The 26,394-nt window shown below is 37.9% G+C and overlaps 9 protein-coding genes across 9 annotated transcripts; 5 read left to right on the top strand and 4 right to left on the bottom strand.

Annotated features, from left to right (window-relative positions):
• Positions 1-44: 44 nt before the first annotated feature.
• On the top strand, positions 45-3,028 carry MONOS_2169 (uncharacterized protein; the record flags this gene model as incomplete). Its single annotated transcript, XM_067872072.1, has 4 exons — positions 45-87; positions 164-290; positions 360-2,633; positions 2,718-3,028. The coding sequence occupies 3 exons, from the start codon at positions 45-47 to the stop codon at positions 2,572-2,574; spliced, it is 2,385 nt and encodes a 794-aa protein (XP_067730329.1). The 3' UTR covers positions 2,575-2,633; positions 2,718-3,028.
• Positions 3,029-3,170: 142 nt separating this feature from the next.
• Positions 3,171-6,970, bottom strand: MONOS_2168 (ATP-dependent RNA helicase DHX8/PRP22). Its single transcript, XM_067872071.1, has 2 exons — positions 6,710-6,970; positions 3,171-6,653 (listed from the first exon to the last, which is right to left on the bottom strand). Exons 1-2 carry the CDS (start codon positions 6,942-6,944, stop codon positions 3,412-3,414), a joined length of 3,477 nt encoding a protein of 1,158 aa, XP_067730328.1. The 5' UTR covers positions 6,945-6,970; the 3' UTR covers positions 3,171-3,411.
• MONOS_2167 (putative CBF1 interacting corepressor) lies at positions 6,960-8,374 on the top strand. Its single transcript, XM_067872070.1, has 3 exons — positions 6,960-7,093; positions 7,179-7,562; positions 7,649-8,374. Exons 1-3 carry the CDS (start codon positions 7,061-7,063, stop codon positions 8,159-8,161), a joined length of 930 nt encoding a protein of 309 aa, XP_067730327.1. The 5' UTR covers positions 6,960-7,060; the 3' UTR covers positions 8,162-8,374.
• A 59-nt stretch (positions 8,375-8,433) lies between these two features.
• Positions 8,434-11,857, top strand: MONOS_2166 (uncharacterized protein; the record flags this gene model as incomplete). Its single annotated transcript, XM_067872069.1, has 2 exons — positions 8,434-8,875; positions 8,955-11,857. The coding sequence occupies 2 exons, from the start codon at positions 8,434-8,436 to the stop codon at positions 11,855-11,857; spliced, it is 3,345 nt and encodes a 1,114-aa protein (XP_067730326.1).
• Positions 11,584-13,067, bottom strand: MONOS_2165 (uncharacterized protein; the record flags this gene model as incomplete). Its single annotated transcript, XM_067872068.1, has 2 exons — positions 11,584-12,865; positions 12,968-13,067. 2 exons carry the CDS (start codon positions 13,065-13,067, stop codon positions 12,084-12,086), a joined length of 882 nt encoding a protein of 293 aa, XP_067730325.1. The 3' UTR covers positions 11,584-12,083.
• A 642-nt stretch (positions 13,068-13,709) lies between these two features.
• MONOS_2164 (uncharacterized protein) lies at positions 13,710-15,254 on the bottom strand. Its single transcript, XM_067872067.1, has 6 exons — positions 15,026-15,254; positions 14,834-14,972; positions 14,609-14,759; positions 14,356-14,483; positions 14,090-14,244; positions 13,710-13,961 (listed from the first exon to the last, which is right to left on the bottom strand). The coding sequence occupies exons 1-6, from the start codon at positions 15,191-15,193 to the stop codon at positions 13,875-13,877; spliced, it is 828 nt and encodes a 275-aa protein (XP_067730324.1). The 5' UTR covers positions 15,194-15,254; the 3' UTR covers positions 13,710-13,874.
• A 37-nt stretch (positions 15,255-15,291) lies between these two features.
• MONOS_2163 (putative Protein kinase domain) lies at positions 15,292-19,287 on the top strand. Its single transcript, XM_067872066.1, has 10 exons — positions 15,292-15,452; positions 15,502-15,686; positions 15,747-15,828; positions 15,874-15,952; positions 16,051-16,093; positions 16,181-16,312; positions 16,446-16,592; positions 16,685-16,762; positions 16,856-18,114; positions 18,282-19,287. Exons 3-10 carry the CDS (start codon positions 15,772-15,774, stop codon positions 19,010-19,012), a joined length of 2,526 nt encoding a protein of 841 aa, XP_067730323.1. The 5' UTR covers positions 15,292-15,452; positions 15,502-15,686; positions 15,747-15,771; the 3' UTR covers positions 19,013-19,287.
• A 692-nt stretch (positions 19,288-19,979) lies between these two features.
• MONOS_2162 (uncharacterized protein) lies at positions 19,980-24,086 on the top strand (the record flags this gene model as incomplete). The annotated part of the gene is made up of 1 exon (XM_067872065.1): positions 19,980-24,086. One exon carries the CDS (start codon positions 19,980-19,982, stop codon positions 24,084-24,086), a length of 4,107 nt encoding a protein of 1,368 aa, XP_067730322.1.
• A 1,629-nt stretch (positions 24,087-25,715) lies between these two features.
• MONOS_2161 (uncharacterized protein) lies at positions 25,716-26,042 on the bottom strand (the record flags this gene model as incomplete). The annotated part of the gene is made up of 1 exon (XM_067872064.1): positions 25,716-26,042. One exon carries the CDS (start codon positions 26,040-26,042, stop codon positions 25,716-25,718), a length of 327 nt encoding a protein of 108 aa, XP_067730321.1.
• Between the last annotated feature and the right edge of the window lie 352 nt (positions 26,043-26,394).

Below are 26,394 nucleotides of genomic sequence, written 5' to 3'. Positions count from 1 at the left end.
AATATGACAATTTTAGTAAAAATTATGCAGTTGGAGATTGCTACATGCAAGATTATAAGAACTACTCTTTATCATATCCTTTGGATGGTTTACAATTATTTTATGAATTTTAATACTTTTTGAACATTTGAACTATCATTGTTATACTTTATTTGCATTTTAGAATCAAAAGGTTCAACTTGCGTTCACATTTTTACAATTGCAGTTGCTCCAATTATTCTTCCAAAAAACAGCACCGACAGCCATGAAGAAGAAGCGTTGCCTTATAATGCAACTGTAGTGGAATTAACGTTTGATTTTTTTTAGGTAATTCTTATTTTAGCTTCTTTGTTCGTCAATAATCAACGATATGATTAAAGAGATAATCTTTGTAATATGACATCAAGAAATGCAACATATTGGCCTCCACCTGGGACGGAAGGTGGATGGGAGCATTCAAACTCCAATTTTGAGCCATTGCAACAATCAAATCACTTGCTATCTCTATCGGTTGGTTCATACAAACGATGCTATTTTGATACAAGAGAAGCCCCAAAACGAACTACCAGGAATCAAAACGGTAATTCTGTTTTATCGACTCCAACTGAGGAAGCGAAACCTGCATTTGCATATTTATCTGAATTAGAGTCGAGCACCAATAAGCGTTTCACTGCTGCATCACATTCGTCCTTTTTTGCATCATCTCTTTCTGTCGACTCGCTGGCTGATCTTCTCTTTTCATCTCCACTCGTCACACCCCGCCTTGTCTCACTCTCAGAGCATATGCTCCGTTTCTCGTCGGCTGCACTTTCGCCGGCTTCTGTCTTCGACTCTGTGTTCTGGAAGCCAACTCCACCGGCTTCTCATAGCTCACCGTTGTCGCCTGGATCTGCGAGGAAGAAGGAAGCACTTTCAATGCCCTTCAATCCCTCGCTGGAGGCGTCGCTTCCATTCCGCTTTATGAAAAAGCGCTTTTTCTACCCGCAGCCAGACAACTCGTCGTATTCAGTTGTTGAGAGAGAGCTGATGCGGAGAAGAAACGCCTGCAATTCTGCCTCAATTGCCTCCTCTTCTCGCCTGAACAGCAAAGCATCTGCCTCTGAAACATCAGAACATGCTGCTGCTGCCATTAATTCTTCGTTATCCATTCACAAAGCATTGAGCCACGAAAACATTTCATTTTCTGAGAATAACGTTGCTCATTCCAATGAGACAGGAGCAAGTACTGATTTGTCGTTTGTGCCTTCTTCGACCTCTTCTTCCTCTCAACTTTCAACTTTCTCATCGTCTTCATCATCAGCAACCTCAGCAACATCTTCTTCTTCTTCTTCTTCTTCTTCTTCTTCTTCTTCTTCTTCTTCTTCTTCTGACTGTTCTGCAAACACATCTCCTCGAATTGATTCTGAGATCCTCTCCGATCTTTTTCCAGACCTATTTCCTTCTTCCTCTTTCGATTCACAAGAACCCTCTTCCTCTTCTTCTGACTTCTCCTCTCCATCATTTGCCTCTGCCTCTTCAACCACTCACATTTTATCTGATCTGCCAGGCTTTTCTGAGCGTCCGTCGCAAGTCATGCTTGCCATCCCTGGGAAGACGACGTTCGGCGACGTGATGATTCTGATTGTGCTCTTCCTTCTTCCAGGCATCATCCTCATCCCCACGCTCATCTGGATCATCGGCTCTATTGTCCGCTGTGTCACGTATCCCTGCCGCAAACGTCGGAGACTTGCACGGCAGCAGCAACAGCAACAGCAGAACGAGGAAGACCATCTGCTGAACAATGGGGAAGGTGGAGGAGAAGGGGGAGAAGGGGGAGGAGGAGGCGGAAGAGGCAATAGACGTGTTCATCAGCCTGAAAGAGCAGGAGAAGACGCAGAAGCTGCACGTGTGAGAGAGATTATGAGGAGAAGAGCAGAAGCACTGACATCTTTGAATCAACAGAATAACAGAAACGATGCATCACAAGCAGCACCGAGAACAAGAGAAGAAGAAGAAGAAGAGGAGGAGGAAGAAAGGCAAAGAGAAAGGGAGAGAGAGAGAAAGAGGGAAAGAGAAAGAGAAAGAGACAGGGAAAGGGAAAAGGAAAAGGAGAGAGAGGCTTCCAGGTATGAGCTTCCTAGTTCAGTTCAAGTGTCCACCGAAGATGAAGAAGGCACTGCAGCTCAGTTTAACAGCCTGATCAACGACCCGACGATTGACGAGGACGAAGCAGCGTTCATTCAATACCAGCTGGCGATGATGGAGCAGCAGGAGAACGGCAGGCAAGGAAGCGAAGGGATGGGCGGAGCAAATGAAGGGGGAGTTTCAGAGGAAGAGAGGGAGTTTGCACAGCAGCAGGAGGCAGCTCTGTTGCAGAGTGAAAGGATGGACGATGAAAGAGAGAGGAAGCCAGAAAGCAGCACTAAACACGGGCCTGCGTCTGCCTCTTCGACTTCATCATCATCATCATCATCATCATCTTCTTCTTCTTCATCTTCATCGTCGTCTTCATCATCACCTGAAGCTTCTTCACTGCATCCACCAGAAGATGGATTGACAGACATGGAAAGAGCTCGAATTGCGCGGCTGAGATACATCGAAAGCAGGAACAAATGAGAATTTTCTTGAAGGGAATGAAAAAAAGTGGTTGGTGGAAGTTTGAATCAAGAGAAATGGTTTTGAAAGGTCTTTTGTGGAGTAGCTATTTTATTTTATTTTATTTTATTTTATTTTATTTTATTTTATTTTATTTTAAATAGGTTGAATGGAGAGATATTGTTTGAAGATATATAAACATTCAGAAAATTCGATTTTCATATTTATTTTAAATTTATCTTACATATCGTTTTTCTCATATTGATATTATTGCCTTTTCATTTCATTCCTTCGTTGATCAGATTATCTGGCAGTTATGTTTGGATTTCATATTGCTGTCTTTTCTTGTCAACTTCTTTTTTTTATTCTTTTTATGTTATTCTTTTTTGAGTAAACAGATTCGTTGAATTGTTTCATTTTTTGTATAACATCGTTTGAAGCGTTTTAAGCAACAGAATATGTTTGGCTTGGAAAATGCATTATTATTTAAAAGGCCTTTAAGCTGATATGAAGTGAGTGGGAACGTTTATATGAATCATCTTTTCAACATATGAATAAAGAAAAAGGAATCGAAATTCAAAAAGTTTAAAAAGAAGCACAAAAATATAATCTTTGAGTTTCAAACATTTAAACATTCTTTATTATCACATTGATTCTAAAGATGAAGTGAAAATTAAAAATCCAGTAAAAAACAAAACGGAAAACTATTTGTACAAAATTTACATGAAAGACAGTTTGTGAAGTGTTTGTTTTTTTTCAAGTGCATAATTTACTCAGAAAATATCAAAACCTGTCACTTTCCGATTCTTAGCAAGAAACCACAAATATGTAATCAATCCTAAAACTCCTCCTTCCCAATCAGTTCTTTCTAATCTTCTGCTTTGAAATACGCCACGAGTTCGCATCCTGGAACTTCGAGTACAGCGGCTCTATTCTCTGCTTCCTCTTCTCCTTCGAGAGCATTCTGGGGTCCACCTTCACATAATAGTTCGGGGCAAACACCAGCAGCCACCGGGGGTCGATGGCTGACACGTGCCTCATGTACTCTTTAGTAGTCATCACCACCTCGTGATACAGCACCCACTCCGGATTCTTCTGGAACAGTGCTGAAGACGGGTGGATATACACCGTCGACCCTTCTGAAAGCGTCTTGTAGCCTTCAGTCGGATCTCTCTTGGCAGCATGGTTGAAGAAGCCTGACACAACGGCCTGGAGGATTGAGTTGTAGTTGCGCCCGCATGAAGTGATTGGATAGTTGTACTTGTTCATAATCTGCAGCAGATGCGTCCGAATATCCTGCGCCTTCCGCATCGCCCGGATGTGAATGAAGTTCCGCGCACACCAAGTGGACGAGTATCCTTCCTTTTGCCACCTGTTGTAGATCGTTAAGTATGTCAAATGATCACCTTCAGGCTGCGAGAACGCCTGCTTCTTCGCGTCTGCCTCCAGCTGCTTGTCCTTCGGCCGGAAGAAGATCGTCTCCACAGAAATCATCGAGGCAATCGTCAGAATCTCCTCTGTGCATCCCAACTCCACAGACGTTAGTAGCATCTTGCTCAGCTGAGGCTCAAGCGGAAACTCTGCCATCCTCCTTCCGATGGGAGTCAGAAGCCCTTCCTCGTCCAGTGCCCCAAGTGCATACAGCAGCTCCAGTGCTGCCACAAGCGTCTGCCTTGGCGGCTTGTCCATAAAGTCGAAGGACATCACATCATTGATACCCATCGCCTTCAGCAAAAGCACCGTGTTTGCCAGGTTCGCTCGTTGAATTTCAGGGATCGTGGTTGGCATCATCTCATTCTTGAAGGCACTTTCTGTGTAGAGGCGGTAGCACTTTCCGGGTGCTGTTCTCCCGGCTCTTCCTTTCCGCTGCTTTGCGGATGCCTTTGAGATAGGCACAATTGTCAGCGAGTCCATCCCAAGACGCGGATTGAAGCTGTTCTGCTTCACAAAACCGGAGTCAATCACAAAGCGGATTCCATCAATGGTCAGCGAGGCCTCAGCAATGTTTGTCGCCACTATACACTTTCTTGCTCCCCGCGGCGCTGGCTCGAAGATGCGGGTCTGGTTTTCCGAAGGCAGCGACGAATAAACAGGCAGAATGATCAGCTCGGGAACTTTGTCGCCCAGATCTTTCATCCGCTTGTGGAGGATGGAGCAGCAGAGATCGATCTCCTCCTGCCCAGTGAGAAAGACAAGGATGTCTCCTTCGCTTTCCTTCAAGTGGATTTGCATTGCTGCAATTGTCGCAGCCTCCAAATAGTTCGGCTCTGGCTGCTTTGCGTAGAACACCTCCACTTCATACGAGCGCCCAGGAATGGTGATAATTGGGCAGTCATTGAAATACGACGAGAACTTCTCAGCATCCAATGTTGCAGATGTGACAATCAGCTTCAGATCGTTTGGACGCTGACGACACGCTTCTTTGCACAGTGCAAACAGCACATCTGTGTGAATTGTGCGTTCGTGGGCTTCATCCAACATGATGACTGAATACTGGCTGAGCTTTGTGTCAACAAGGCATTCTCTTAAAAGATACCCATCTGTCATATATTTGATGACTGTCTCTTTTGAAACAACTTCTTCAAAACGGATGGCGTACCCAACTTCTTGCCCCAAGACACACCCAACCTCTTCACTCACTCTCTTCGCAACAGACTGTGCAGCCACACGACGAGGCTGTGTGACGCCAACACGCCCAGTAGCTGTGTATCCTTCTTCAGCCAGGTACTGCGGAATCTGAGTAGTCTTCCCAGAACCAGTCTCTCCAATCACGATGAGCATCTGACTCTTAGAAAGCGCAGCCAGCAATGCATTCCTGAACTGGTAGATTGGCAGCGATTCTCTCTGCTCCTTTATCGACATCTTTGTCACTGGTCGGCCAAAGGTCGGATGCTTTCCCAGAGCCTCACGCTTCCATTCCGGCAGCTTCTCCAGGCCCACTGCTCCACTAGCACCAGCCACAGCCATCATTCCGAGACCACGCAGCTCAGACGCCAACAGCCTTTCATTATCCTCTGGCATTGGATCCAGCCACCCTCTGTCCAAACCTTTTGGAATGTTCTCAAACATCTCATTTCGCTGCCTTGTGAGCTCTTCCCGCTGATCCTTCAGCGTCTTCTGGGTTTCTTCAGCGATGCTGACCAATGAACCGTCTGGTGCCTGGACGATACGCAATGGTGAGAATTGCATTGAATGAGAGGAGATTCCCTTGAGAAATGAAGGCTCTGCCTCTGTGACTTCAATGTCGATATCCTCAACATCCTCTTCTGCATCCAGTTGCACCCCAGCACGCGGAAGAGTAGCCACACCACCGCTTCCCGTGATGGGGATTCCCAAGCGCTTCTTTGCTGCATCGCTCAGCTGGGCCATGTCATCGTTGTCCTCATCCTCTTGCATCATCTCCCTCTCCTGATCCCAACCTTCCAGCTCCTCACGCGTAATAATTCCTGCGCTTAAGAGCTGCTTTTCTTCCCACTTGTCTGCATCTGTTTTTTGCTTTCTATGACCGCGACTAGCAAAAGAAGAACTAGACAAAGCAGAGGCAGGAACAGTAGAGAAAGAAGAAGGAACAGTTGACGATGATGAAACCGGTGCACCAGATAGCAGAGGACGGAAAAGTGCATCTTCGACATCCCCATCATCTTCATCTTCCATAAGCAAACCTCTCTCTTTTAAATACTGCTTTTGAGATGGAGGCATTCTGATATCTGCCCCAGTTTTTTGATCGACCTGTCTCATAGATAAATCAAATGTTCTTGCTGCGACAGATATAACCTTAACTTTCACTCGATCATAACGATGGAGATAGTCCCTAGCCTTGAGATTACCATCTGAATATTCGCTATTTCTACATAATCCCTGAGGATGTCCTCGAACACCATCCAAACTTATATACGCACCAGAGTCGGAGCAGGACTGCACTTGCCCATCATATATTTTCCATATTTCTGGCCTATCATCGAGTTGGATTCGTTCTTTTTTTGAGTTGTCGTATCGACTTTGTGGTTGTGTAATCGATGGTGAAGATGAAATGGATATAGAGTCGGCACTCTGATTTTGAGTTTTAGAAATGTCTTTCCTTTTTGTTGGCAATTCAGAGACTATTTTGAAAAAAATTATAAATATTAAAACATTTATTAAAATAAGTAAATCATACTTGGAATAATTGTTTTCTTCATTTTTGTAATTTGTTCATAAAGCCTTTCATAAAAATTTGTCATTGATCCATCATCAAGTCCAGAATCGGCTAATTGTTTTAAAAACGATTCTTTGCTCTTAGAAATAACATATATATCGTACACCGCAGATGGAAATGGCTCAGAAGCTAATTGAGGTTCATATCTTTCTAATTCTGTTACGATCTTCGATTTAACATTTAGATCGAACGACATTAAAAAGAATCAATGATCAACTCGGGATATAATTAATATTTTTCTTCATTCTGTGTTTTGATTTTTTGCTTTTTGACTTTTAATAGAAGTCAATATATCGAATTATTTTATTTTCAATGACAAAAGGTCTTGCATTTTTAATGGGAAAGGTTTGGAATGCGTTTAAGATATTTTGTTTAATGAATTTCTCCTATTTGATAATAACTTGCTTTTGTGGATTTCGTTGAAAAATAGTATTTCCATCCCCTCACTAAATATAATCAAAGAAGAAAAGCTGAAGCTTTGAAAAAACATGAAGAAAAATTAAAAAAAGATAAGGAGCACGAGGAACAAAGAAGAAAGGAACTTGAAAAAGAAGAAATAGAGCGAATGACTGCAGGACCCGAATCGGAACGAGATAGAAAACGTAGAGGACTTTCATTTATATATTCATTGCCTCCTGGATACATTGAAGATAAAAAAGGAGAGGAAGATGAAGCAAAGGAACAAGATGTTGATCCTTCGAAATTGACTAAAGATGATCCGCTTGAAAAAAAGTTTCCTGTTATGAAAGGCGTACCAAAGCTAACTGCTTCCACTACCGATTTTGAATTGAGACATCATCCATTTGGAATGGAAGTATGAAGAATAATTATTCATTTTCACTTTAAAAAATAATATTCAAATATTTTTAACCATTTCCAACAATTTAATTTATAAACTAGATGAGAAATGTGAAATGTGCAAGATGCGGACAATGGGGACATCAATCTGGAGAAAAAGAATGTCCATTATTTCTTGTTGATAAGATAGATGAACGAAGACAATATTTGGAAGATCCACTAACTGCAATGGAACACATGGAAAAAATACGGTCATTGCAAAAAGAAGATGGCAGCGCTGCTCATCAGGTTCCACAAAAGCTTAAACGGGAAGAAGCAGAAAAATACTCGTCTCATAAAGGGAGATCATCTTTGAAGCATTCGAAACACTCGAAGAGGAGAAGATCTATTTCTGTTTCTTTGTCGCGTTCAGATTATTCAAGCTCAGAATCTTCTGATGCCTTCAATGATGTTGTTCTCCCGAAAACAGTATCTCTTGCTTTTGCAGAAAGATTAGCAAGAGAATTATTGAAGAAAATGTCTAGCGTAGAAAAAAGAAGGCTTGTTAAAAGATTAAGGGAAATGAAAGATGATGACGACGACGATGATGATGGAAAAGAAGATACAGACGATTGAATCCTGAGTTCTTTTTCCTCCGATACATCTGGAAGATTAAATACGTTTACAATATAAGCTGCAATGAAAAAGTTATCAATCTGTTTCATGAATTGAAAATTCTAGTTGGTTGATTTTTGAATTTTTTTATTGCTTTATTGATTTGCTTCAATTTATTATTATTATTTTTGTTATTATGTTTTCAAAAAATAATCAAGAATTTCAACTTGTTAAGGGATATTATTTTGGTTATTGATCTTGAAAGTTATTAAAATTCATTTTCTGGACCTTTAATGAGTCAGCCTTTCATTCCAAAACGTCCTTCTGCTCCGCCTCCACCAATTCCTTCTAAGCTAGTTGCATTGACGAAGCTTAAGGTTAAAATTCTTCCACCACCTCCTTCGAAGCTAAAACAACCTCAATGTCAGCAAAGTCCAACGCAACAACAAGTACAAAAACTTGAACCAAAACAAAACACTGGTTTAACCACAACCATAAAAACTGAAGAAGAAGAAAATGTTCCACTCTCAAAGGTCGACAGTAATCAAATGCCGACAGCTCTTTATGTGAAAAAAAAGCTTCAGGCAGCTGCAGAAGTGCCTAGATTTCACCCACCGATAATATTTACTAAATTAAATCAGATAGATCTTGCTGAATTGTCATGGATGTTTCCCGCCAGAAATCGTTCTCAATTTATTTCTCTAATAAGGCAGAAACATTTGCGGTTTAAACAAGGTATTTCTTATTTTTCCTTTATCAAAAGTGTTAAATGCTTGTTTGTTAGATGATGCTTTGTGTTCGTTTCGTTCTTTAGAATCTTCAGCTCAATTTAAGGCAAAGAATATGCTTTCATTTAGTTACGAAGAAAGAATGGCAATTTCTGTTGAAACTCTAATTATCGCTTCTGAGTTTCTCAATTCGATTCCATTAAAACTGCAACGTATTGGAAAGCAGTTAATCCAAGAGCACTTTTTAAAACGCGAAGGATCTGACAAAAAGAACATTATTACAATATTACCACTAGAAGCCGATGTTTCGCTTGCAGAAGACACTACGAAACAGAAAAATTTATCTCAATGGTGCCTGCCATCTCGCTCTCGGGCATTGTGTCGTTGTGATGCAAGCCTTGAATTTCCAGGAGAGTGCAATTGCTTGTGGGATCCTCGATTGAGAGGTGAGTACCCAGCAGACAATTTAACGAATAGAAGCAAACGTCAGACAATAGCAATTTTTCATCCGGTCTCTGTCTCATTAGGGTTGGGCGCATTGCAAGCACCAGAGCAAAGCACCTCAACTGCCCAGTCAAATTCTACCCAACTTCTTCCACAAACGCCAAGCTCATCTTCTCAGCCATCTTCTCCTGAGTCTTCTTCAGTTTCATCTCTCAAATCTGACTCTCCATTTGCTGCTGTTGTAGCATCGACATCTGCAGCATCGCTTCCGCTTGCCCAAACACCACTTGAAACGCCTTTGTCTGCTCCTTCGCCAGCCGCATCTGCACTTTCACTTGCAACTGCCGAGGTCACATCTCCGTCGCCTTTACCGTTTGCAGAGGTGCTTTCGTCTGCTTCAAACGATTCTTTGGATGCGAAGACAGCACAGCAGAATTCGAAGGTGCATCGTCCCAGTAAAAGTGTCATGGGCCGCTTTGGCAGAGAACGCAGCTCTTCCTCTCTTATTCCAAGAGCAATAACCTCAGACTCTTCCAATCCCTCTCCCTCTTCTTTGAGCATTCAGAGCAGTGCAGAGGAGACATCTGCATCTGCCCAAGGGCAACGTCTGTCTTCTGAACAGAATGCACAGTCAATATTTCTTTCACCAATTGTCAACAAGTCTTTGCTGTTTTCACTTCATTGGCGTGTTCTGATGCTGTTTTCTGCTTTTTTGGATATCACTTCTGACTCAGCGTCTCCGTCTTCGTCAATGCCTTCTTCACTTAAGTTTCCTTCTTCCCTTCGACTGGCATGCTCACAGTCTGTTCAGTTTTCCTCCGAAGCCGAATTTCGCATTTGGGAGCGCAGACAACTCCGCTTCATTTTGTGGGGAGTGTGTGTCGCATGCACAAAGGAGCTTTTAAACTGCAAGCGAACAAAGCAGAAAGCTGGCGAAGGAGTCAGAGAAGACATCCACTGGGCCATTCCAAACGAGCTAAGTGAAGCAGCATTGAACGACTTCTTCTCGTTAAAGCAATCAGCATCCGGAGATTTTGCAAAAGTAACCGTTTTAACGACAGAGCAGCTCATTCTGAAATTGGAGCGCATGATGCTCACACTCACAAAGGCTGTTCCTCTCAGCACGACTTATGATTCTGCAGATTCCAGCCACTCAGCCGAATCAGCGCATCTCAACGGATACCAGTCTGTAGTTGTTCAGATATCGAGGCTGCTGTTTGGAATTGCAGCTGGTTCTGTGGAAGCACAACAGAGGCAGAAAGAACATCTTCGAAACTATCTCTCGGATAGTGCTTTGAATAACGAAAGAGAAGAAAAGGGAAATATTGATTCCTCAAATGAAAAATCTGGAAAAGAAGTTTCAGAAAATGGAATGTCAACTTATCGCTTGTCTTCATCTGTTTGTATTCACAGAGGCGAACAATCATCAATCAAAGAGTCAAAATTAACAACTATTGGGTCAAATTTCTGCCTTCTTCCTATTAATTGGCAGTATCTTTCCATTCCAGCAGAATGCGTGCTTGGAATGGCACAGACGCTTCTGTCTTGTGCATTCGTTCGCAAAACACAGGAAGAGGAGGAAGAGGAAGAGAGAAAAAGAAATCAAATGGAGAAATGGCAAACGTGGAGTGGAGCTTTACTGCGACGAGACGAGGAAAACGAGAGTCTCCAAAAGGAAGATGATGCACTTGCAGATACACAAACAAGAGTGTGGAAGAAGATTAAGGAAGAAGAAAAGCAAATTGTGAGCGAAGAGGAAGAAGACGCAAGAATGGTCCGCCTGGGAGGAGGAAAAAGCGAGAAAAGCAGTCCAGGCGCTCGCTGTGATGAAGTTCTCGGAGCATTCCAACTGGTTCCTGATTGGAGAGACTTACTGGAATTGGTGAAATACGGTCTGATTGTTCCTCTCGGAATCCACAAAATGGCTGCAGATATTTGCCTTCTCACAGAAGCTGTCCGGAGGATGACACATCCGTTTACTTTGGCATCGCTTCCTGCGCATTTGCGCAGAGAGCTTTCTCTGACTTCCTCTCAGTCAGCTGAGCAAGCACCCAAATACGACTCTGACGAAAGCGGGCTGTTCACCGCGCTGTCAGCCAAGATGAGGCAGGATGTGACGCTGAGCGAAGCTTATAAGCTGATCTATTCGATGGAAAAGGTGCTGGGAGAGCTGGCTGGAAACGCTGCAGAAATTGCAGAGTATGTTTCAAATGATGCATTAGAGCTACAGATGGAGCTGGAAGAGCTGACAAATCAAGATATAACAAATAAAAAATGTGATATATATTCAACAGAAAACAAAAGTTTGAAGTGGAACGAAAAAGAACGGAAAAGAAATCATTTGCAAAAGCTGAATCTTCTTCTTCGCCCAATGCTGAACGAGTGTTTGTGTTGGATGGGCGCATTCCTCTCGGATTACCTGACACATTTTGCGTGTTTTCCTTCTTTGTTTCCTGTCTTTGTCGAAATCTATGCAAACATACAAGCAGCCTCGGACATTTTTGATGCTGTTGATGATGCAAAATCTGAAAGTTCAGCAACTTGATCAAATACGAAGTTACATTGCAACGAATTCAGATGCAACTCTTTACATCTTCTTGCTTTTGCAGTTGGTTTGTTGTTCAAGTGGTGTTATGCGGAAGATATAAAAAAATCAACTCTCTCTACAGATGCATAAAAATGCTCCATCGACAAATTGTGAAAAAAAAAATTTTTTTTCATCTTTTGAATTTGAAGATATTTAGCGGTGTGGCAGTAGACTTAAATAATCGCTAACACTTTTTTTTTGAATTTATCATGAAGTCATTGAAACCGTAAAATTTATTCGAAAAAGTGCGTGCCTCGACTATGTCTTCTGCCCCGCTTTCAGCAATCTTGTCATACACTCGCTGCCTCAACATCCAACACTCCTTTGTGTCTCCCTCATCTGATTGTATTCGCTCGATTGCTTGAAACATCTCATTCATGCAGTGATCTGTTGAGTATTGCCGATGTCTTCTAACAAATAAGTTTTCTGTCAGTTGACGGACAACTAGATCAAAAAGTCCAAGATCCAAAATGGCAACAATGTCGCTATACTCACCAAACAATATGAGGTTTTCTATAAAAATTAGAATGTTATCAGAAATCTCTCCACGCAGGTGCATGGGTCCGTTAAGGATCATATCCGGCATTCGGCAAAGGTCTGGCATCTGTAGGATACTTTCGAGAAGCATGCACTTAGATTGAACAACAGAAGCCGATAACCATATCCACTCGCACAGCTGCCATTCTGTCAGTTCACGCTTCTCGAGAACCTCTCTCTCTTTGTTCATTTTTTGTAAGCTCTTATAAAGATTCATTATTTGTGTTTGCATTACATTTAAAATATCCAATTCCATTAACGCATCCCATGCAACTGACTTGTTCATATTTTTGGTTTGAAACATGCACATCCAACACAAGCAATAGGTGAATGAAGAGCACTTCGGATCGCAAATGCATTTTTTGGCAAAGCCGATTAATTTTTCTTGGTATTTTAATTTGAAGAATTCCGCTGAATTAAATGCATAATCTGATGGTGAAAATAGTTTAATTTTTTCAAATGCAAATTGAGAAAGATCATTTGATTAAATAATAATTAACTAATTTGAAACAAAAAAATTTCAAATTATACCATTTTTTGTAACAATTAAGAGCGCAAGCAGAATGTCATTTATCTTTGTTTGATCACTACATTTCATCTTAATTAATGTTTCTTCAAATTCTTTCAGCATAGCAACTGATATCTCTCTGTCATAATTGTAGTTATAAGATGTAGAATAGAGATAAATTTGCAATCGTTCAGTGTTCGAATTAATGTTACCATGTTTCTCTTTTCTTTTTTGATTAATGAATCTTTCAGCTATGTTTTTGATCATTGATTCTTCTTGTTCAAAAGAACCATATTTTTTTGAAGAGATATTGTCGCTTATAAAAAGATGTCTGAAAATATTCTTCCAGAGTTCAAACAACTTTGGATATTTCAGAGGATTTTGAATGAAAAAATATCGAGTCTTCTCAAAAATTTCAGTGATTGTAATTGAATAGTCGTTAATTTCTTTTGAATTATGCAGATGCGAAAGTTTTTTCTTGCATTCTGCTTCGTCAAATACAATGTCATCTTCTGAAATTTTGGATTATGTTCATCAAAGAAATTAATTCAATGAATTACGAATGAAAATAATAAATAAATGGAATAAAATTAAAGTGAAAGAAATAAAAAGAAAAGAAAACGAACTACTTACGCTTATCATGAACGAGTCAAGAGATGAAATACGAAAAGTCTTCAAGCACTAACCAAAGATTTTTTTATGGTTTTCTATTCTTGCAAAATATTTTTATTTTTAAATTTTTATTGTTAAATGGAAATGTTTGAATTTACATTTAATAATATTCAAGGGAAAAAAAAAGATATTCATATGTCGGAGGATGAAAAAAAATTACAGAAATCAAAATATTAAGCAAACAGACATGAGAAGAGCAAATTAGAATAGTTTGAAATGAAGAAAATAGTGATTGTTTTTAATACAAAAACATAATTATCATTCTCCTATTCCATATTCGGTCCACATTGTTTCCAGTTGCTTTGTTAGTTTATCTTCTGACTCATTGCTTCTTCGGCTTTCAGTCTGATCAAAAAGAAGGCATAGAAAATTAAAATTGCAGATATATATAGATTAATACATATTAATATATTAACATTAAAAAAAAAAAAAATCAAATTTTAATTTTCATATCAATAAACATATTCACAAACAGTTAGCATCATCTGAACACGTTCCCAAGCAGCTTCTTGTGATTGAGAAATGGATTTAAAACTGTCAATTTTCGCTTTCTTTTCATCTTTTAATAGTTGCTTCATTTCTTCAATAGCTTTGCTGCTATTAGTATATGAAACAAGCAACGCTTGAACTATGTTAGTAAAATGTTTCGGTTCACATTCAAAAAATACATGAATTAATGCAAATTATTTTTAACGTTTGAAAACAATTTTCAAATTAACTGTAGAGAATAACGTCATACGTTGTTTTTCACGATTTTCTTTCCGCTTTTCGGCTTCCTTTACAGCTTCTTCCATGTCACCTTGACAGGCATCTATAACTTTTTGAGCATCCTTTTGATTTGCTTTTTTTCCTTCTGCCAATTCCGTTCTAAGATCATGTTCAAACAAACAAACAAAAAAAAAAAAAAAAAAAAAAAAAAAAAAAGTAAAAAAAAAAAAAAAAAAAAAAAAGGTGAACAGCATTAAGAAATAAATGCTAATTATAGTTATTACTTTGCCATTTCAATATCCTGTGTTAAGCTGACCATTTGTTGTTGTGTTTTTTCGCTTGTTTGTTTTTTATTCTCAAGAAGATCCATTTCAATTCTTGTTTTTTGTGCTTCAAGGTCTTTGACTATCTTTTTATCGAAAGTAGCAAATGAACCTGGAAATAAACGAAAAATTCAATTATTTAGAAAGAAAGTTGATTATATAAAAAATAATATTAATATAAATAACCTTTCAAATTATCCACGCTAAGCTTCAATTGCTCAACTCTCTGTTTTAAAAGTTGAGAAGTTTGACTTGTTCCATTTGTGTATTTGTCAAATGATTGTTGAACTTGCTTCAATTTTGTTTCAATTTCTTTTCTCATTGTCTAAATTGAGTTTTAAAAAAAATATCAGAAAAATATACCAATTTCAATCAAACCGATTTTTCCTTCGCGCTGTGGGTGCTCATTGTCTCCAACCTTTTGGACAATTGCGTAATTTTCTCGAGCTGACTTTGTTGCACAGGAAGAGGCTGAGAAACAGTGTTGCGAAAAGGGTTGCCTGAAGAAGACATTGCACTTGGTGAATTGTGTGGAAAACTAGACATTCAAAAATTACAACGTCTCTGTTATTAAATTTGATTTCAAAAAGTTTATTACTTTTGACCTGATCAAAAGATACATTATTTACTTTGAAGAACCCCTTACAAAATATTAGTTTTTTATTTTCTGCAATATTTGCTGAATTATTTTGTTAATTGCAGAAGCTATTGCATTTTTCGAGAAACCTGAAACTTATGAACACTAGAAAAGACATTTTCCAAATGTTAAAAGCAGAATGTGGAATTGATAATCCAATATATATTGGTATGTTTTGAATTCAACAGATTTTTTAACAAGTTATCTCTTTGCCCAGGACATGGAAGTTTTGGAATGTATTATTTCTTTTTCTTTAGATTATTTATATTGATTTTTTACAAGCGTTTACAAAGTTATATATGAAAATCAAATTTGTGCATTGAAAATTTTGAAATATCCGCAAAATAAATCTGCAAAGGACAGCATTCGTCAAGAATTTGAATATCTAGAAAAATTTTCACAGTATTAAGAATTATATTTTTCTTTAAAAATTAAATCTGAAATTTTATATTTCCATATTAGGGTGACTGAACATATTTTGAAAGTTATGTTTTTTATAGAAAAAGAGCAGTGCATTGGATATCTTATGGAATATTGTGATATGGTATCGTATTTTTAATTCAAAGCATTTTGCATCAAAATTTTTAAGACATTTGATACTTATTTGAATGAAAAAAAGGACATGTTCAAAGATTCGAAATTCTGCAAGAAGATATTAGCACAAATTTGTTTGAAATAAGTAATTTCTTTATACCTTTCTCATTTTTTTTTATTTGAAATATTTGAAAATTATTACTAAATTCCATTATGAATAAACAATGTAAAGTGTACGTCTTAAAAATTTTCGAAGAAAATAATATAGTGCACAGGTATGCAATTGTTGTTATTTGAAGGGGAAAATCAGCGAAGGAAATTTGTTTTATGATTATATATAAATTTTCAATTTGCCTATTTAGAGACCTTAAACCGCAAAACATTTTAGTGAATCTGCCAAAAGATGGGGGAGTGCCTCTTTTGAAAGTTGCAGATTTTGGAATTGTAAAAGTATTTATACCAAATTCACTTAACGAAACACAAGCAAATAAAGGGTTTGAATGCTTATTGTTGTTTCATATGACTTTTATTTTAAAATTTTGGCATAAATGTTTACAAATCACGAAATAATTAAATGTAATCATAATTTTCTTTCTTTCTTTCTTTCTTTATCATTTTTAAATGCAGCCCCAAGCTATATGCTGCGCCAGAAACATGGATAAACTTATCAAAGGGATTCACAAGATTGAGTGATGATGAGAAGATTCAGCCCTGGTTAAATAATGACATGTGGTCATTGGGCATCATTGCCTGGAAGCTTATGGACAGCCAAATGTTTGCAATCTTATTGTTATTTTGAGTGTTTGTGTGTCAACATTACAATTACATATGCATTTTTGAAACTATGTTAATAATTTGCTCTGAAGGGAGTTACCTTTCAATTATGACCTTATCGGTAAAGAATATGTTATCAACCAAGTTCAGAACGAAGATCAACTAAGAGAGTTTGCGCTGCTCCATAACATCTTCTTTTAAACTTCCCTTTTGTTCTTCTTCTTAATATTAATGCATGTCATTATTAATTCTTCTTCTCAAAGACGAATCAAAAAAATGCACCAAAACCTTCCATTCGAAAAAATAGCAGATATCCACGCCAGGAGTTTCATCGAGAATTGCCTCCAAGTCAATTCTGCAAAACGTATTTATCCAAAACAAGCGTGCGAGCATCCTTTTCTTAAAGAGCAATTAGCTGAATTAAAAGATGGACGGGAAAAGGAAAGCACAGTTATTAATTCTGCCAAAATATCAGCAAAACCCTTCAGCAGCATTTCCACTGGTGATGGAAAAGATGAGATGAAAACAACTCCAATTTCAACAGATTGTCATTCATCTGGTTCATTGGAGATATCGTCTTCAGCATCAGATGAGCTCCTGATATCATCAAATGAAAGTGTAGAGCTGAGCATTCCAATAAACGAATATGGAGGCAATTCAGCTGGAAAAGAGGGTGATGGCGATGCGGAGCAAAAGGACCAACGCCACAAAAGCGCAATGTCGTGCTCAACTTCTGTGTTATCAGATGAAACAAGCTTTATGCAATCCATTGATGATATTTCATCATACACACATTTGAAGATACCGCATGATCAAAAAAGATTCGTTTCTTCTTATTTTCTGTCTCTTCTTTCTTCCCAGCTGCCTCCAAGTATTATTTCTGATTATCCCATTGATTCATTGACCTCTTCGATTCCTCTGTCATCTCCGCTCCTTGACCTTCCATCTTTATCATCATCACCACCACCATCAATCAAATCAATTACAGATACTTCTTCTTCTTCTTCTTCTTCTTCTTCTTCTTCTTCTTCTTCTTCAATTCCTTTTTTTCCTTTGCCTCTTTCCGATCCTCTTTCTCTTCACACTCGTTTTTCATTCCTTCAGTTGGGCATCCCACTTTCGCTTCCAACTGCATTCAATTCTCTCCTTCATCTGGTCGAGCGCTGCTCTTCTTTGTCTCTTGCAGGCGATGTTTGTGTGTGCTGTGCAGCTGCTTTGGATGCCTTTTCGATACTCCGCCTGAAAAACGAGAAAGCAAAATGGATGAAAACGTGCTCGAGTGGCACGAAGCAGGCGGGTTCGGCTGAAAAAGAAGTGGCAGGCAACGAAAAAAGGGAGATGAAGGAAGAAAAGAAAGATTATAAAACTGTTTGTGAAGATGGTTCAAAGAAAAATAAGGAAGAGATCTGTTCTTTGGGGACATCTGCATCAAAGTGTGATAAATACGAAGGATGGAAGCTGATTAGTTCCGAAAGCAACAATTTAGAGGAGGAAGAAGATGAAATTGTTCAGATTATTGCATGTGTGCTATGAAATATTAGTTTTTATGAGTCTTATTTTTAGTTGCATTTTTTATTTTTTTATATTTTTTTTTATGTAAGTTCTTTTTTCAATTACATCTTTTTCTTCATCTTATCTATCTCTCTTATTTATTTATTTATTTATTTTGATATGTTTTCTTTTGATCAGATATCAAAGCTATTTCAACTCCGTTTATTGACGAAGTGACTCAGCGGACTTATTCCAATCCAAACTACAAACTTCCTTCGTTCGCTTCTGTCGTCTTTGCCCATTTGAATCTGTTTAATTCATCTGCTTATGAAATTCATGAAAAAGAAAAAGAAAAAGAATATGAACAAAATTCGGATAAGGACACTTTTTCAAAGAATATGCAAATACCACAAACTACTTCTTCATCTTCATCTTCATCTTCATCTTCTGCCTCTGTCTCTGTCTCTGCCTCTGCCTCTGCCACTTCCTCTTCCTCTACTTCTCCTTCTCCTTCTCCTTCTTCTTTTGCTTCTGCATCTTTATCTACATCTTCTGACTCTGATTTTGATTCGACTTTGGCTTCACAAATTTACTCATTCCATTACTTGCACCCTTCTACTGAATATGGACAACCTTCATTTGGATTTTCTTCTTCTTCTTCTTCTTCTTCTTCTTCTTCTTCTTCTTCTTCTTCTTCTTCAATATCTCCTGTTCATTCTCCTTCCATTGCTCAAGAATTTGGCAACTTTTCCTCAAAAAGCATATCAACTTCAAGTTTTACTTCTTTTGAAGCCTTTTCGCTTCTCTCTTTTCTTTATGCACTTGTGACTCAGCAGATGTTTTGCAATCATGCTGCAACGCCTCAGAAGTTTGGGGTTTCTGAGATTGCCATGTACAACATTCTTAAATATTACGTTCGCTCTTTGTAGAAGAGATTTATAATTCGCATTTTTGTTTGATTGTTTGATTAGAACTTATTTCAGTTTTATGGAAATTAGTTTTTATTCAAATTCAATCGTTTTATTTTGGCTGTTATTTTATTGATTTATTTATTTATTTTTAATTTTATTTGGCTTTTCTCGCGGACAAAAATCATCGCTTCAAAAATGCTCTTCTTTGACTTGTTAAAGTTATTTTGAGGGGCAAATCTGGAGATGTTTCGTTCATCTTGAAGAACTTGCAGAATAATAACCAAAAAAAAAAAAAAAAAAAAAAAAAAAAAAAAAGAAAATATAAAAAAATAAAAAAATAATAAAATAAAAATAAAAAAGCATTAATCCATTTTCAGGTTATTATTTAATCATATTGAAATGCATTTTGAAGGTTAATTTTGAAATGTTATCTGCATGAAAAGAATATTTAGCTTCTAAATATTGAAAATTATTTTGCAAGTGACGAAATATTTTGCTTTCTGAATTTAGTTCCAAGCATTATTTTCTTTTCTTTTTCTCAATTTTTGACTTTTCTTTGTGTTTTTTTACGTGAGAATGAAATAATTAAAATGATATGACTGTTGAAAAAATGTATCTAATTGTTGATTTTTTTATGAATGGAGGAGTTTTGCCCCACTGTGTGATGTTTTGACTTTTGACAAAAGAATCTTGATTTCTGACAAACTTGACTTCAATATCTTCGTCTCATCACACAATTTTCATATGCAACAGATGTTTATTTATTTGTTGCAATTAAAAAATATCGATGATTTTTTAAACATGAGACAATTATTTTTCACATCAGCCTTTCATCAGTTTTTCTTTTCAAAAGTCAAAATTTCACTCAGGTTTATTTGTAACGTTTTTTTTCAATATATTCTCATTCTTCAATTCAAAAAAATTTGGTGACTCTGATTTTTTGAATACGTAAATTGATCAAAAACCAATTGTATTTCTCATTAAAATGATTTTGATTTTAATACTGGTGAACCATCTATTTGCAAATTGCACCGCTCCTCAACGCGATAACAAAAATCGGTCAAATGCATTTACCAATGGCTGGGAAGAGGCAGCTGTTGATACCATTTTTATTTCTGAAAAAGGAGACGATTCGAAGCAGAACTGTGGAAGTGAGGCGGATCCGTGCAAAACAATTGCGAAAGGGATTGAGTTGCTTGGTGAAGGTCCTGGAGATAAGTCCATCAAAATTGTTGACACTTCTGAAATGCCATATGGTTTACAATTTTTAAAAGATTTCAGCCTGGCAATTACAACAACTTCAAAACAAGCGGTTAGAAGAACAATCGCATTTGATTTGACTGTTCTGGCAGCAAGAGGGAAGTTCCACATGGTGAATGAGAAAACACTGACGCTAGATCATTTAACATTTAATCTTATTCCATTTAAAACCAGACGACCATTAAATGAAGCAGAAGAGACATCTGCAATTATTCTTTCTAGAGGAGTTGACGGAGACTTGGCTGTTAGAGATTGCAGCATTTATTTTCACAAACGGACAGATGAATTTGCACCGTTCTCGATATTGAGAATAATTGAAGGTAAAATATCGATTGACGGATTTTATTGGGGTTATTTAGGCAATTGTTATCTTTCTAGTGTGGCCATACTACACATCTCTGAGGAAGTTGTCTTGCAACAATTGAAGAATTTTCAAATTAACTGTGCAAGACTTGACAAAGAATGTGCCCTGGAACTTCCATCTTCGTTCGCACTAGAAGGAAGCCAATTTAACACCATTGAGAGGGAAAATGCAGGACCGGTGTTGCTCGAAGCGAAAAGTGGGGCAGACAAAAAAGTGACGATTACCTTATCTGAATGCGAAATATCTTCGATGCAATCACTGAAATCAGAAAATGGAGGTTGCATCTATTTTGAGATGATGCACCCGGAAAGTGAACTGAACATTGCTGATACAAAAATTGATTATGGAAGAGCTGTTCGTGGGGGAGGAGCGATGATTGGTGCGATGAAAGGGAAAGTGAAACTGGAAAATGTGGTGTTTCGCAGCTGTGAGGCAGCTGCTGATGGAGGAGGGTTATTGATAATGGACTTAACTCAGATGGCAGGATTTGAATGCAGAAACGGTACATTTCTGGAATGCAAGGCGAAGACAGGCGGAGGGATGGCAATACATTTGGGAAAAGAGGCAAAGCTGATCGACGAAATTCTATTCAAAAATTGTTTCTTCAAAGAAAATTCAGCAGGACAATGCGGAAATGATCTCGCATTATGCAGCGAGGGAGTAATTGAAATGAATCAATCGCCTTTTGATGTAGATTCCTTCAGTTTGACAAAAGAACATCGAATTGGAGCGATAAAGAAAGATGGAACAATAGTTTTTCATAGCGACTGGCTGCGGTTTGATACAGTGGATATCGATATCGATGGGATAAACGGAGAAGACAGCGAAGAATGCGGCAAACAGGAAAAGAGACCTTGCAAGACGATGAAGCAAGCGGTCAATAATGTATTGCAAGGAAGGGAATTTTCTTTGTATGCAACAGAAGACAGCAACAAATTCGACGTTGAACCAATAATGATTGAAGAAAGATTTGTCAAAATCCTAAATAGAAAAGACAACGCCATCAGAATCACAACAGTGCTGGACGAAGCGAAGGTGCACCCAGGCGAGGGACTGTTTAATGTGCTGCAAAATGCGAATTTTCGGCTATCCAGAGCAGATGTGCAAGTTGACACAACGAGACAAAGCGGGAGAGACAACAGTCTGTTTGTGTGTAATGGAAATGGAGCGTTTGCTGACATCTACCGAGTGAACATCTCGTGCACAGACCCAAAACAGATGCTGAACTGTGTGCTGATTGAATGCAAAATAGGAAAACTCTCTCTTAACTACGTGCTTATCTCTCATTTCACATCTTCTTTTGCAATCGTCTTGGCGGAAGCTGCGAAAGATGTTTATTTGTGTGGATTGAGCATGGACACAATCACCACAACATGCACAACACAGTCAATCCTTACTATTTTGGCGGAGTGCAGAGAGCTTAACTTTTTCAGTGGAAATATTTCAAACTGTAGGTCAACAGAACATAAAGTTGGAGGAGCACTGTATTTGGAGATTGGAAACTACAATTATTACAGCTTTTCTAAGGGAAGATTTGTTAATTGTTCGTGCGAAAGTCCGAAAACTGCTTCAAATGGGAGAAATTCAATGCAGAACGAAGAATCGAAAGGTGGAGCACTGTTTATTCGAACTTCTGATGAAATAACAGAAACAGTGAATTTGAAATTGAACGGGATGAGATTTTCTGATTGCAGTGCCGACAGAGGCAAGAATATGTATCTTTCAATTCCAATAGGAAGAAAACAGATAAAAGAAGAATTTTTCGAATTTGAGATGGAAGATATTTATGGAAGTGCAAATCTGATGCTTCTGGAAGAAAGGAAAGGCGGAGAAATGAATATTGTTGATCTTCTGAGCGACGAAGCGGACAGACTGCCGTACCATTCGCAGAACATTTATGTTGGAGGAGAGAGGGCTTGCAACGACAAGATTTGTGGAAGAAAAGAAAGGCCGTGCAATCTGATCAGCACAGCCATCGAACATGGAATACAAAATGGAGAAGTATCGATGTATATTATTGGAAGAGTCTTTGTGGACAAGCCGTTTTTAATTGACGAGTTCGTCACACTAACTTCTGCATCTGAGGCTTCATCTGAACCTTCATCTGAGTGGGAACAGGGATCTAGCAAAGCTTCAAATTCATTCTCAGTCACAGAGAAGAATCGGGGCATTCTTCAAATTGGATCGAATATGAAGGCGGATAGTGAAATAGCTGTGTTTGAGATGAGAAATTATTACATAAGTTTTGAGCACATTGATATCGAGTATCCAGATGCCATTAAAGGAGATGCATTGGATATTATTTACGCCGAATATGATCTGAAGATAACCGATGTTGTTTTCAAGCCTTGGTATACAGGATTGAAAGGAGAAAATGTGAAGGGCGGAGACGGAAGAGCTCTTCCATACAGATTGATTGTTTCCAGCCAGGGACCAGAAACGTATAAACAACTAGTCATTTATGGGAGAAACGGAAACATTACAAATGGCAAACAGAGCAATGAATACGGAAATATCAAAGAAGGAGAAAAGAACCACTTTTTGAAATTTAAAGAATCATTTGCAAGCAGCGATCAGATGAATAGAGAAGGAGAAGAGGATAATCCACTGTGTTCATGGAATTCTGGGTTGCTTTATGTGCATGGAGCGTTTCATTTGTACATCAATGACAGCTCGTTTGTGGATATCAGCGAAGGTGCGATTTATTCTACGTATTCTCGTCTAACAATGAACAACTGCAGCTTTGTGAACAATCATCCGATCGGCAACAATTGGGACAAGTTTCCATCGCTGCGAAACAATATTCGATCTCCGGACAAGTCTGAAAGTTATTATATTTTCATCAATAGCTTGGCAGCTGGAAGCGATGGATTGGATGGGAAGCCATTTGGAATGCTTGTGGAAGGAAAGGTGTATGGAAACGCAGCAGAAAATATGGACTCATATATCTTCACTCCTGTTTTAAAGAATGCAACTTTGATTAAAAAGGCAAAGGAGACATCAGAGAAAGGAAAAGATCGAATTTTAGAATCAAACAAAGGCGCACAAGCAGTGATTCATGGGTCTTATCTGTTTCCATGTGAACTTACAGTTGAAGCATCTGAGAAAAGAGTGGGGAAAATGAAGGAGTGGATTGAATGTCCAGTTTCTGAGTATGTGAACGAGACAGAGATGAGAGTGACAATTCCTTCATCTCTGCTGGAAGGTGATGAATACACGTCATTAGTTTGTCGCCTGAGGTATCAGAGCGGAATAGCAAAAGGAGAAAAAAGGAGTACGGATTATATAACTTTGGCCAAGCAAAAGAAAGAAGATCCAAAAAAATTGACAAAAGGTCAAGTGACTGCAATCATTGCATCTGTAAGTGCATTTGCAATCGTTGCAGTTGCAATGATTATAATTGTTGTTTGTGTGGTGGAAAACAAAAAGAGAAGGCAATACAGGTCGTTTACGGATGAGAAGAATTAATGAGGAAAGCTGTAAATCAAATATAATTTTGAATATGTTTGTTAATTTCATTTTTTTTAAAGAAATGTAACTCACTTTTTGATGGATGATGTAAAATTAATAATTATTATTATCTTCATCAAAACTTTTATATTTTCCTTTCGATGAGCCTTGAAAACTCTCCGTTTCTATTTCTTTTCCTTTATTTTTGTTTGTCCTTTTCTTTTTTCAATTTTAATTTTATTGAGATAATATTTATCTCAATATGAAAATTCTTCAGAGTTTTTAAATCTTCTAGTTTGAGATTGAACGCACACATTCATCTTTGTTACTTGATGCTCAATGCAGTTGTTAGAGGGTTTTTTCATGAAAGAGTATTTCAGTTTTTTGGTTTCATTATTGGAAAGTAACATTTATCTCAATCGTGATTTTGGCATTTAATTTTTTTAAAAAAAGACAGAGAACTGTCAACTACTTTGGTTATTTTTTCATTTTTTGTTTCAGGAATGCTTTTCATTTCACGGAGTTCTTCCAAATAAAATCATTTTTTGAGAGAAAATTATTTTTTTGTAAAGTTGTTTTTCATTTTAATTTTTGTTTTTATTTCTAAAACAATATGCTTCTCTTGCTGTGAACTATCAAAAATCAAAGAAAATATAATAAGTGTTTCAGAAACTCTGAAAATTACTCAATGACAAAATTAGTTTATTTCCAAAAATAGAAACCCTCTTTTTGTTCTTCAGAATTCATTATTTCATTAAAATTAGCCACTCAAACCAATTTTTTACTGTGGACCTTAGGTGGTCGTTTGCTGTAAATTTGCACTTTTTTCGTTTTTATCTGTCATGAGCCAAAAAGTGGATGACGGACTTTGGAGCATACAATTCCACTTTTACCAACAAATTAAAAACGTGAGTTTTTCATCGACATTCAAAATAATTAATCGGTACTTAAAAACTTTCCGGTTCATAAAACTTTTGATAAAAAAAGTGTTGTTAGGTTACACTAAAAAAAAGTGAGAATGATAAATCACTTTCACAATCCCCTCAAAAGTTGAAAAAATAGAATTTTTGAAAATTTCTCTTTTACTTTATCTTTTTGTTGCAGAATAAACGTATTTTTTCATCGCGAAAATTTGAAAACAAAAATTCAAAAGAATTATTTTATATTTTCACTTTTGTTTCAAAAAGTTTTTTATTTCGTTATGAAGGAAGCAGTGTAGAAAAAAGAAAGAAAAGAAAGAAAAAAAAACATCAAGCTTCCTCCACAATTAACTTTTGAATTTTCTTCTTCAATAATTATCCGATCATGAGAACTTATTGTGAAATCGATAATTTGATAAGAATAATAATTGAGGAAAATAAAATGGGGCGCAGGAATTTTATATTACCCCATTTCCCTCACATCCACATCCATGGTTTGGCACTTCTCCAGCATGAAAGCTGCATTTAATATTTTATCGTTAATGATGCTTGCTTCGAGTAGCTGTAATGATAAAGGCTTTGCAGAAAGGCAAATTCAACAAAAATGGAACGAGGAGATGCAGAACGGCATGATCAGCATTGGAAATATATGTGGAGATGGTAACGTTAATTTTTACAATTCATTAGAAAAAGTTATAAAACTTGCTGACAATTACATTTGCAGCATTCAAACAAGTCTAAATATCATCAACAGCTCCTTGTGTGTGACACATCTCAACATTATCCCTCTCGCTGGTTGTCCACTTCTCACTTCCCAATGCCACTCAGCTTCCACCATTATCTCCTCCACTTTCCAAGTCAACCAGGCAACAAAATCTCCACTTTTCATCTCTGCCCACGCCTCCCTCACCCTCACAAACTTCTCCCTCATCATCCACCAACTGGCCATCTTCTCCTTCCCCCTCTTCTCCACCCCAAACAATCTCCTCCCGGATACCCACTCCCCAATCCCCGCCTCCTTCTCCATCTCCCACTCCTCTTTCTCCTCTTTCATCTCCCTTCACAATCCCTTCCTTTTTTCTCCTTCTTCCCTCTCTTCCCCATCCCCTTCTCCATCTCCTTCCCTTTCCCCATCTCCTTCATCTTTCTCATCCTCATCCTCATCCTCTTCTTTTTCTTCCCCTTCCCCTTCCTCTTCTCTTTCCATTTCCTCTTCCCCTTCCCCTTCCATTTCCTCTTCCCCTTCCCCTCTCCATATCTATCACCAATCCCATCCCCACCTCCAAATCCATCTCAATCTCCATCTCTCAAACACCCTCTTCTCCAACATCTCCTCTCCCCAATCCCCTCGATCTCTTCCATCCCTTCCTTCACACTCACTCAATTCATTCATCTCAACCACCTCT

Source organism: Monocercomonoides exilis (genome assembly GCF_001643675.1).
Source record: "Monocercomonoides exilis strain PA203 chromosome Unknown scaffold14-1859848, whole genome shotgun sequence".
Classification (NCBI taxonomy): domain Eukaryota; phylum Preaxostyla; order Oxymonadida; family Polymastigidae; genus Monocercomonoides; species Monocercomonoides exilis.
This window is presented reverse-complemented; position numbering and strand designations above follow the sequence as displayed.